Genomic DNA, 11,607 nt, shown 5'->3' on the forward strand with positions numbered 1-11,607 from the left:
CTGATATAACTGACTGTCCTATGTAAAATGGCGATCTGGCTAAACAGGTTAAGGGTTGCAATTTGCTTTACACTTAAAATAACCATAAAATGTCTACCACACCAAAAGAAGCAGTCCTGCCCCATTGCCGCAGTGCCAGCCCAAGGCACAGCTAGGCCAAAGAGGGTTAGTTTTGTCCTTTCCACATCACTGAACAAGTTTCCACTCTTTCACTGAATCTGTTGTGTGGGGCAAGTCACTGTACAATTCCACATTTCCTCCTTCCCATCTCATAAACAAGAATCAGCCTGCTTTTTAAAGTATTAACAGTCACTAAAGAACTATAGAGATGATAAGTTGTGTTTTTATTGATTATTTTGCAAGTCGTTCTTTACAAGGTTATACCAAAAACACACAGACCACTGAAAGAGGCACTTTGGCTCAGATTTGGTTTTTGTTGAGGCAAGCAGCTGAACATGCCTCAGTGCAATCTACATAGGACTGCATGAGTGTTATGAAAAATGGCTTTTTTGACATCACTAATGTATACTTAACATTACAGCAAGGGCTTTACAGGAGATTTCAAATTCTGCATTCACCTTAAAATCAACAGAAGTAAAACAGGAATGCCTGACGTTCTCTCCTAACAAGTGTAAGAATTTTCCTAATCGAAACTACAATTTCTATTCCAGCTGAAATGAAATTTTTCATTTTATATATGAGGCTACTAGGAGGAAAAGTAAGCTGCAAGGTGTATTTTTATGTGTCACCTGATAAACTGGATGAACAGAGGTGATGTATTGATAAAAAAAGTCTGCAAACCGGACTGATCACACCCCAGGGTGCCTACTTTTCCCAAACAAACAGAGAAACAGAAAATTGTGAAAATAAAAGTATGAGAGATTACTGCCTGCTTTCTTAGTGTGGTATATTATTTCTTGTTTAGTACAGCATTGCCCAGCTGATCTAACAGGTCACATGTCCAAGCAGAATTGAACTCTTGCTGTTAATACAACTCTTTCCAAACTGTTGCATATATTACATGCATGTATTACAAACACATGCCAACCTTGCAGCAATGTTTGAACTGGAACAAGGCCAGAAGCTGCTACCACAGCATCTCACAAAATGTTTGTAAATCCTTGACCATGTGCATTCTCTAAAATTACAGCTAGAACAACTAAAATGCTCGATATTCACCTATTTTTGTAGTTTGGCTGAAAGTACAGTTTGTTGTAAAATCAGGAGGTATTTCTTTTGATAAAATCTTTTTCTTGCTTGCATAACTTTACATACTTTTTTTTTGCATCTAGTAGAAGTTAAAGTTTTGTTTATTAACTTAGAAGTGAAACAATTCGGCACCTTCTAAACACAGGCCTGTAAAATTAACAGTGGTTTCAAATGAGAACTGACTCCTCTGAAATATTTTATTTTTTTCAAATGTAGTTGTTGAACTTTCTGTAGGAAAATGTGCTAAGACAATGAGTTTAAAAAAACAAAAACAAACAAAATGCTAAGTAAAGATACGTTGGAATCTAAACAGGTAAAATGAGAGCAGTTCTAACCTATGCAAGATCCTGGAGGTCTGGAAAAGTTTCTGCTTTTGTTCCAATGACCATTGATTAGAGTGGAGTTTTCATCTCTTCTCAATTATTTATCTGTCAGACTAATTTGGTTTTGCTTCTCAGTTTCTGAAAACTACCTGGAATGAGGTTCTGTGTACAATCCTAGACACATTCCTGGAATAAGATGATAGTGAAAACTTTTTGGAGTCCTATCAACTGTGACTTGCCATGTTTGTTCTGTCATTTACAGGCTGATAGACCTTAGCCATTACTGGCAATTGATGAAAGCAACCGTGCTGGTAAAACCTTTGAGGTCTCCCCAAAGATTTACTTCCTGCATCCCAAGTCTATCTTCTCTTTATCCACAAAAAAGTGTTATTTCAGTTATTTTGCCTGCAAATGCTATTTTCAGTTATTTGCCTGCCTACAGGGGCAGGAGGGTGTAAGCAGAAAATTACTGAAGATTTAGCAGAAGATTTTCTGCTAAAAAAAGGGGAAATGACCCTGTTGCACAAAAGTATTTTTCACTTGCTTTTGTAGAAACAGAGTGGGGAAGAGCTGGGCTCTTCCCAGCTCACTGGTTCCACAGTGCTGGTTGGGCTTTTACTGTATATTCTGTACCACAGCAGCCTAAGATAAAAAGAAAGATGAATAGACAATTGCAGATGAAAGGGAGGAAAACTAGAAACAAGGGAAAAGGGAACTGTTCCTCTTGTACTGGAACGCAAGATAACAGCTGGAGAGACAGGCAGGAGAAAGCAGAAAAATGCTCCTGTACTTTCCCACTGACAGGAGACAAAGATTTCCAAAATATCCAGCCACTGAAAACCATTTCCTTCATGGAAACCAAAACCATCTTCCTTTGCATGACATCCCCACCACATCCAGTAAAGTAATTTATTCATACCTAAGTAATGTCAAAACTACAGTAAAGAATACTTAAAGCAAAATAAGTGACAGGCTTACTGAGATCTTTTATCCCCCACCTAATCACACAATAAGATTTACAATCAGGAAGACACCTGAGTGAATTTACTTTTGCTTCATAAAGCTTTCCTCCTAAATGTCATTAAACTATTACAAGAAGAAAATGTGGACCTGGTGTATGGACAGTGCTGGTTCCCAAATACAATCAAATCTGTTTGTGTAGATGTAGAAAAGATGCTGCATTATCATACTATGTTTCTTTCCTCCAGAAAACTGTCATACTGCAAGTTTATATTTTCATTATTTATTAAGACATACTGTTTCCACCCCTTACACAAAAATAAATACCAAATTTAAGAAAAACTTCTTGATATTATACAGCTCAATAGAGCAATAATTTATTCAAGAATGTGAATATCTGTAATGTTAATTATAATTTTATTTTCAGGATATAGTTCTTCTGTCAGTCAAGCAACTGAGAAATTGATGGGAATTGTGTCTTTACAATGGAAGACATTCTGGCATACCAGTGATTTAAAAAGAAAACTGGACTTGCTTTAATGCCATGCTTCTAAAAAATACTGCCTTTTTTTTTTTTTTTTTTTTTTTGCTTGTGGAAATTTACTGACTAACTAAAATAGGATTCTGTATCTTCTATAAACAGAACATCATTATCAAGATACTCCAGAATTATATTCCCTCCATTGTACAGTGGATAGTCTTTATCAGATAGCCATGTTTCCAGTGTGTGCTCAAATGGCAAGGCTTCTCCAGAGGCAGTATGGCATAATCTCAGTTTCTGTAAGACAAACAGGACAGAAATTAACACCAAGATTTGCCTATCCAAGATGAAAGAAGTGGGGTGGGAGAGGCACAAAAGGCTAAAGAAAAACCAAAACCAAAATGCAACAACCTGGAAAATGTTTGTTATTGCTGACTTACCTGGGATGTTGATTTGTTGTTGTCATTTTTAAGGCTTGCTAAGGAAGCTGCAAAATCTACTACTTTGCCAATACTCCACTTACTGCAAAAGAACATGGGTTTGCTTTTCTCTTTGTTTCCTTTTGGTAAAAATACTTGAAAGTAAATTCTTTCTGTCTAGAAAAACATGAAAAGAAGACAAACATTAAAACAATTGTTGAAGACACAATGCCAGGGCCTCACACCAGAGGTCACCTTTTCTGGGGATCAAATGGATTGTGGGCAGGAAATAAGCCCCCTGGTTCACTTGGCAAATTAATTATGTTGGACTTCTCCCTTGAACACCCAGGGGGTGGTGTTACACCCTTAATGGAGATAAAATAAGGAAGGCTTAGGGAAAGCCTTTGTTTGTGGTAAAGCTAATGGTCTTACCACTCTGGCAGGATTTAATAAGCAGTTTGCTGACCCTCTCATGCCCTCTACTGTGCAGTCTCACAATGACATTCATTAAAAAGAAAAACTTCCAGGAATCCTAGGACAATCATAGAGTTTCCTGGGTGTTCCACCTGTCCTCAAAGTAATGGTACTGTCAAGAAATGGAATGGTCCACTAAAATGAGCTCTAGGGCAAAGTTTCCTTATGGGAAAATGAGGTAAAGTCCTACTTAAAGCTGTTTGATGTTTGAAATAAACAGTAGACACCCACCAGATGCCCAGTGGAAGAAGCTCATTTTCCTGCTTTCCAACAGTAAAATGTCTAATAAACCCCCTAGTGTCAGACCTTTTCTTTTTTCAGGGTGGCGATGTTCTTATTAACTACTACCTTATGAAGTTTAAAATACCTGTCTGTCCCTTTACTAACTCCCAAAGCAAAGGACACATGAAAAACTGTTTCTAGATGGGGACTCCATTTACCTTCACAGAGGTTTGGATAATTCCCAAGAATGGGTAATTTCCTATAATTTCAGGAAATGAGTGAAACTTGGACAGATTTTTTGGCCTGAACAAACCTGGAGTATGCCCAAGGAATCCTCACTTTACCTTCATAGAAACCTCAGCTGCAAAAGTATCATCACAGGACCCAGTATATTGTACTGAAGGTTATCTGTACCTCCTTCCTCCCTGTTTCATGAATGGGATGATAATCGTGCTATGCAGTTTATGAAAATCATTTCTCACATGGGTTTTTTACACATACAATTGGTTTTTGTTTATATATAACACCCTCAATCTTCAGGTGCTAATTCTGGGTGAGTAGCTGAACCTGCACCTGAAACATCTTGGTACCAATCTAAGTTGGCATACTCATTCCTCTACACTCTCAAAATTAGCAAACTCAAATATTTAAGGCACATTCTTATGATAAGACTACATTGTCCACTGTAATGCCCCAACATATGAATTTAGTCTTAGTGGGAAAACCAAGCAATTACATGTTTCAGGGCTAGATGATCTGAAGTATTGATATTGCTAGCCAAGTATTAATATTTGACATTATCTGCAAAAAGGGTCCAGGTGATAAGGAACCACAAGCTAAGATGTGCTACAAAATTCTGTGCTGCACTACTTATGAAATTCTGCTACAGTGATTCTAGAAATCCTGTTCTAGTCTAATAATGAAGTTCTATGCTCTGCTGATCATCAAATTCTGCTAAAATAATATGATTTAATAAACTTAGTGCTGTCATCCTTCTGCCAAGAATCCCCCAAAGACCCTGTTTGTCCCTGCAGTGCTATGTGACAGCCATGTGGCAGGCAAACACATTTCTGCTATGAAGTAATAGAATTTGATTCTCCTGCTCCAAACTCCACAAAGAACTTGTAACACAGATAAGACTAGTGAGATTGCTTTTGGGTACCAGGCTGAAATGTACATTTAAGGGGTTGTGGTCTTGAAAAATTAAATCCAAAACCACGGAACCGAGGAAACTCGATGAAGATCAAACAATTTAGTAATCTTTCCACTTCCTTTGAGAATTCAATTATTGAAAACAAACATCACTGACCTGAGGCAAGGACTTGTCCCCACATGCATGCATTTTCAGTTTCATTAATGCCACTTTTGCTGCTGTCTCACTGTTTTTTGCTCCTTTACGTTTTTTGCTTTTCACTTCGTCACTCTTCTTAGAATCTGCTAACAACATTATACTGTTAGTGTCATCATTCCAACAGTTTCCTGAGCATATTATATGACATAGACCCACTTAGTCTGTTGGGTCTCATTGTATTGCCAAGGATCCCATCACTTTTTGTGTCCATTCATGTTTTCCCAAAGTCATGTATCAGCATTTTTAGTTCTAGCAGAATTCCTTTCTACTGAAAGGTAGATGAACACTATCACCATGTAAACACAAGCTGCAAAAGCCAAATAGATACAAATTCTGGATCTTCTACATCTGTGGCTACCACAGCATTCATATGGCAACATTTCAGGTCCCCCTTTCTACACATAACCCCACTGTCCAGCTGGGCAGTGATGTTTATTGTCTTGCCCATCCTAGAGATTGTTTAACACCTGCAAAACATTACATGGTAGAACCAGACTTTTCTGGGCACCTTGATTATCTAGGTGTGATCCCAGCAGATTGACATGCTCATCCAACACAACTGCATTATTTGCACATGGATTAATACATAAGTAATAATGGCTAGGTACAATTCATTATAGTATAGTACTTGTAGAATGGCAACAAGACAATAATTCTGAAAGAAACCTGTGCCTTATTTATTCTTTAGATGCTCCTGGTACTGTTGTTTTGCCTCAGTTTAGATGAACTGTATTAATTGTTGACATGTAAGTTTAGGGCTATTTAACCAAGGAACTCCCATCCTTTCTTCTTATTTGGTCAAACCTGACCCCTCAAAGGAGGTCAGAAACTCAAATAGTATCCTGAAAAAAATATAAGAAAAAGAATATATATGCCTCTGTACTTGCCTATAATATGTTGAACAAGCTGCTGGGTGGCAGCCATTCGAGGTTTTGGTGTGTCCAGCTTCTCACATTCATGGTCTGATTGATGACGATGTCTGCAAACAACAAAGTAAAACTTCTATTGTGTTTTCCATACATTATTAAATGAATATTGATGTTTAAACACTCTGTTCCGCTCACCTGAGACAAAAATGTTTTTCACAGTAAGGACATAACACTGGCAAAAGCTCCTTTCCATTGCAGTCCTTGTATGAGCATGGGTAAGATCTGTGCTGATCAGGTTTCAGAGAATTGTTTCTTATATTCACCTACGAGTAAGTACAAAGTATTTTGTGTAAATAAACAGATACTACAGATATAAGTTACCAACCCAGATCTCAAAGATCTGTGCTAGCTCTCCATTCTATGGGCAGCCCTGGTTCAGCTATTCTCTCCTACTTTTGCCCTGGTTATCTTTAGCTCAGAGGTTGAAAAAGAACCGTCATCCTACTCAAAGTCAATTTACTTCTGAGGGGAAGAAAAAGAGTAGATCCATTTTTTTAAGCCTTTCACATTCTCAGTTAAATAATTCATACTTATATACCATATGCTTCATCTAGTCTGAAAACACACAGCTAAGTTGCATGGAATTTTAATTTAAGGCTGTCATATATTATTAGATTACCTCAGAACACCCATGAGCATCCCGGCTCCTGTGCTGAAGGCTTTGTGGAAAAAGAAGAAAATATCACACTGTTACCAACGTTCCAGGAAAAAAAACTTGCATGTGAAAACATTTAAGTGTTTAAAGCGTAATCTGACAAGTTTCATAATGGAAAAACTTCAGTTAGGTAATGAATCTTCTCCAAAATTTGTTCTATCCTATGCATATAACTTCCTGAATGGATAGATCATATTCTTTCATTACCTTCTTTCAGAATGTAAAACATTAAGCTTTTGGAACTTATGCTTCAAGATAAACAAACCATTTCAAGAGAATGAAGATGTTAGCATGCTTAAGAGTTCAGTTCAAAGCAACAAGAACTTGTCTGTTTTAATGGATTTTCAAATTTCTTCCTGTCGTGGTTTGACCAGGAAGGAGTGGGAATTCTGGGATGCTGTGGTCAAACCAATGGATGTTCTGAGTTTCATACTGACACCTGGTGTAGCCAGTGGGGTTTGGACACACCTCCGAGAATACACAGGGGTTAAAAGCAGGGCACTGCCCTTGGCACTCTCTTTTTTGGACATCGCGGCGAGGAGGTCAGATCTCCCCCCCCGTCCAGCCCGCTGCTGCTGGGCGGGGGAGGGGCGGCCATGCGGTAGGCCCGGGGCCTGGACAGAGATGGGGTTGAGGGGCTTTCAAGGATGGAAGGGTGGAGGAGCCCCAAGAGACATCGAGACATCGGGCAGCCAGCCCCCCCCCCCTCCGGGAGGGAGAGCGGCCGGCCGCAGCAGCAGCACGTGTGGGAGTATCATCTCGTCCCAGGACAGACAGAGACTGAAAGCTTTTAACCCTTTCTTGCATGATTGGGGCCTTGCAAAAATGCTAATCCTCCTCGAAGCTGAATAAGAAGGGAGATGAGAGATGAGATGAGACAAGGACCTTGGCCCGAAGAATGTGGAGATGATTGGATGGGGGGAGATGATTTGGAGTGGCCTTTTGGCTGGACTTTTTCTTGTGGCCATGGACTCAGTTGTTCCTGTGACACAGACTGCATTTTAGGGGGAGGCAGTGCCTCAAAACCAGGAAGGTTCTTCGTGAGGACCCCCGGCCCCAGGGGGTTGGAAAAATATGGGGGGGACAGATGTCCCAAAAGCAGAGACTGTGCCTTTTTGGAGTGAGACAAGGCATCCTTGAAAGACAACCCTAAAAGCAGCTCTGGCCATGTCTCAGTGGTGAGAGCACTGAGCATGGAAGGAAGATGTCACAAGCGGCAAAGGACTTTCCGGGCGGTGCCGAAGTGACAGGGAAGCACACGAGGTTTCAGTGTGTTTCCAGGAGAAGCCCATGGAACGAGAAAGACTCCTTTCCTCTTCATGAACTGAAGTTTGAGTATACTAAAGTGTCGTGCCGGGCTGGGCAGTTGATTTGGGAGAATGTATTGGATTGGGAAAGTCAGGTAGTGGGGAGGAGGAAAAGTGGTTTTTGTAAGGTTTTCAATTTTCTTTTTTTTTTTTTTTCCTTTCCTTATAGTCTTTCCCTATTTTCCTGTAGTTTAGGTAATAAAGTGTTCTTTATGTTTAAGTTGGAGCCTGTTTTGCTTATTCCTGGTCACATCTCACAGCAGACACCAGGGTGAGGCATTTTCATGGGGGGCACTGGCTCTGTGCCAGGCTCAAACCATGACACTTCCACAATGGCAGAAATCCCTTGAAGGCTTGTGATTTGTTAGAAGTGAAATCTGCCCCAAATCTCTGAGTTTCTCTCAGCTGCGCTCTGCTAATCTGAAGTGTAAATGAAAGTGCAGGCCCTGATTTCAACCTTTCAAGAAACCTTACAATTTTTTCAAGAAGAAAACATAATCACCCGCCTCCTTTTGTGACAAGGCCACCCACTTAGTTGACACTGGGAAGCCAGCAGATGTGGTGTTTTGCATTTTAGCAAAGCTTTTGACACTGCATCTCAGAGTGTTCTTCTGGACAAAAATGTCCAGCACACAGCTAGACAAGTATGTATGGGTGAGCAAATGGCTGATGGTTTGGCCTCAGAGACTCACAGTTAATGCAATTGCTTCAGTCTGGTGGACAGTGGAGTTCCTAGGGCTCAATTTTAGTGCCAGTGCTCTTTAGTATTTGTATAAATTATCTGGATACATGTTATGGGTGCCAATCATTCTAAACCAGGAAAAGCTGTCAATTCCCTTAAGGGTGGAGAAGTCACACAGAGAGATTCTTGATAGACTAGTGAGCTGGGCATTCCCCAACTGTATGAAATTTGATGAGAGCAAGTACAGGATTCTTCACCTGGGATGAGGAAATCCTGGCGACCAAGCGTACAACATGAGGAAATGGAAAGAAGCTGTGTCATGGGAAGTTCAGGCTGAACATTAGGAAAAGGTTCTTAGAGAGGGTGGTTGGGCACTGGAACGGGCTCCCCAAGGAAGTGGTCATGGTACCAAGACTGCTGGAGTTCAAGGATTATCTGTATGCTTTAGTTTTAGTCCTGTGAGGAGCAGGGAGTGGGATTTGTTGACTCTTGTGGGACCCTTTCAACTTGAGGTGCTCTGTGATTCTGTGAACTTACCAAAAGATGCCTGAACAGCCATCACATACAAAAGGAAGAAAATCTGAAACAAAGAGATTTGTTTTCAGTTAAGACAGCATGGCTGTTGTTTTGTTAATAGTTTCTAGCTTAATTTTCACATGACTAACTTTTGCTTACCAACATCACAGGGTAGGTATATTTATAAGAATACTTACCAACTGCATCTACACTTTAGCTAGAAGTGGCTTTTGTTAACTCCCCTAATTAATATTACAGAAAAACATAGGAGCAGGTAAATTATATTTACATACATTCCAGAAGTTGAAATTAGGCTTTAAATTCAATTTTTTTTTCAATATCAAGCTATGACACTGGAACATATGGCTAGCCATCAAAATTACTAGTTATGTTAAAAACTGAATATATCATGAGACCACTTAGAATACTATTTACTGACAGTGGATGATTTACATTTTTTTTTATGGGCTGCTACCTGGAGGAGATGCTGGCTCTTTGGAAGAAAAAGCATCTCCTCCACTGGACAGTCATAATGATCCTTCCCCTTCTTCACATCACATCATATCATACATATTGTCCTTGTGTGATTAAAATTGCACACACTTCCTAAGCCTCTGTACACATGCCTTGCCTACCACATAAATTCTTACACATAAAATCACATCACTGTCTGCTGAACTCCACCACATCATTAATGGCAGCAAATGCCAGGTCCAGCCCACTACTCTGCTTCTCCATCCTTCGGATTTTATGCTGACAGACCACGCAGCTCAGGTCACGATCATCCCGATCCCCTCATCTCCGAGTGGTCCCTCAGAAAGTCTTATGTACAGGTCATTCTGCTGCTTCTTTCTGAGAGGTTTCATTTCCAGTCACACTCTCCGACGTCACTGAAGGCACCAAGTGTGAGGAAGGGGCAAGCGGGCTGTTTACCACCCAGAGAGGCAACCGAGGTGACAGGTACTGGCACTGCACCGAGCAGGGCTGCAGCGGCACAGAGCATTCCCCGATCGGGGGGACACCCCTCGCAACCCTGTACCGACCCCGGCCCACCATCCCCGTCTCCGCCGGGACCGCCGCGCTGTCCCTTACCGAGCTGGTGGCACTCGGGTACCCCGCAGTGCTGTCCCAGCTCCAGCTCCGCCATGGCGGCGGCACGCAGGAGGCGGGGCGGGCGGGGCCGCGCTGCGGAGGGGCCGGCGGGACCCGCCCCGGGCCGGGCGGGCCCGAGGCGGGGCCGGAGGCGGTGGGGACCCGCCCACGCAGGGCTGAGCCTGAGCCTGAGCCCGCCCCGCGATCTCGGAGCTGCGGGGATGCCGGCAGGACCGGCGGCATCACCGGGCTCAGGGCAATCTGAGTAGCCCATGCCGGCCCAAGCCTCAGCCTTCAGTGGGCCCAGAGCCGCGGCTGGTGCTACTCGGGCTGTTCCAGGCGGAAAAGGGCATGATTTGTGTCTTATTGTGTCGCTATTTGCGACGTCCCTTGGGGCAGTGCCTTGTTCCCGGAGGCAGAGCGGAGGCAGCCCGGCTTTCCGAAGCACTTCGTGCAATCTGCAACCTGTTGGTGTCACTGAGGTTTCCTCAGCGGCGCCACCCACCACTTTTGTAAAAAAACACATTCCTTCAGACTTCAGTGTCATGTTCCCAGCCCTGACCCGTGTGCACGCCTGTGCCCGAGGGTGATGCTCTCCCGAAACACCTTCCTGCGGCATGTCTCCAATTCTGGGTTCCTCAGTAGGAGACATGGAGCTCCTGGAGACGATCCAGCAGAGAGCTACAACATTTTCCAAGGGACTTGATTATCTCCCTTCGAAGGAAAGACTGAGGGAGTTGAGCCTCTTCAGCCTTGAGAAGAAGCGACTGGGAGGGGACATAACCAATGCCTATAAGCATCTTCTGGGAGGGTGCCAAGAGGCTGGGGCAGGTTCTTCTGCGTGGTGCCAAGCAATGGGACGAGGCAACAGCAGAAACTGATGCACAGGAATTTCCACCTGAATACGAGGAAGAACAGTTTTATTGTGTGGATGGCCATGCAATCGAACAGGTTGCCCAGAGATGTTGTGCAGTCTCTCTCCCTGGA

At 42.2% G+C, this 11,607-nt stretch overlaps 1 protein-coding gene across 1 annotated transcript; it reads right to left on the reverse strand.

Annotated features, from left to right (window-relative positions):
• Window positions 1-1,157: 1,157 nt before the first annotated feature.
• Window positions 1,158-10,709, reverse strand: ZFAND1 (zinc finger AN1-type containing 1). The gene is made up of 8 exons (XM_064706281.1): window positions 10,621-10,709; window positions 9,550-9,592; window positions 6,988-7,027; window positions 6,504-6,631; window positions 6,327-6,418; window positions 5,398-5,522; window positions 3,414-3,569; window positions 1,158-3,270 (listed from the first exon to the last, which is right to left on the reverse strand). The coding sequence occupies exons 1-8, from the start codon at window positions 10,673-10,675 to the stop codon at window positions 3,100-3,102; spliced, it is 810 nt and encodes a 269-aa protein (XP_064562351.1). The 5' UTR covers window positions 10,676-10,709; the 3' UTR covers window positions 1,158-3,099.
• Window positions 10,710-11,607: the final 898 nt, after the last annotated feature.

Source organism: Zonotrichia leucophrys, chromosome 2 (assembly GCF_028769735.1).
Source record: "Zonotrichia leucophrys gambelii isolate GWCS_2022_RI chromosome 2, RI_Zleu_2.0, whole genome shotgun sequence".
Taxonomy (NCBI): domain Eukaryota; kingdom Metazoa; phylum Chordata; class Aves; order Passeriformes; family Passerellidae; genus Zonotrichia; species Zonotrichia leucophrys.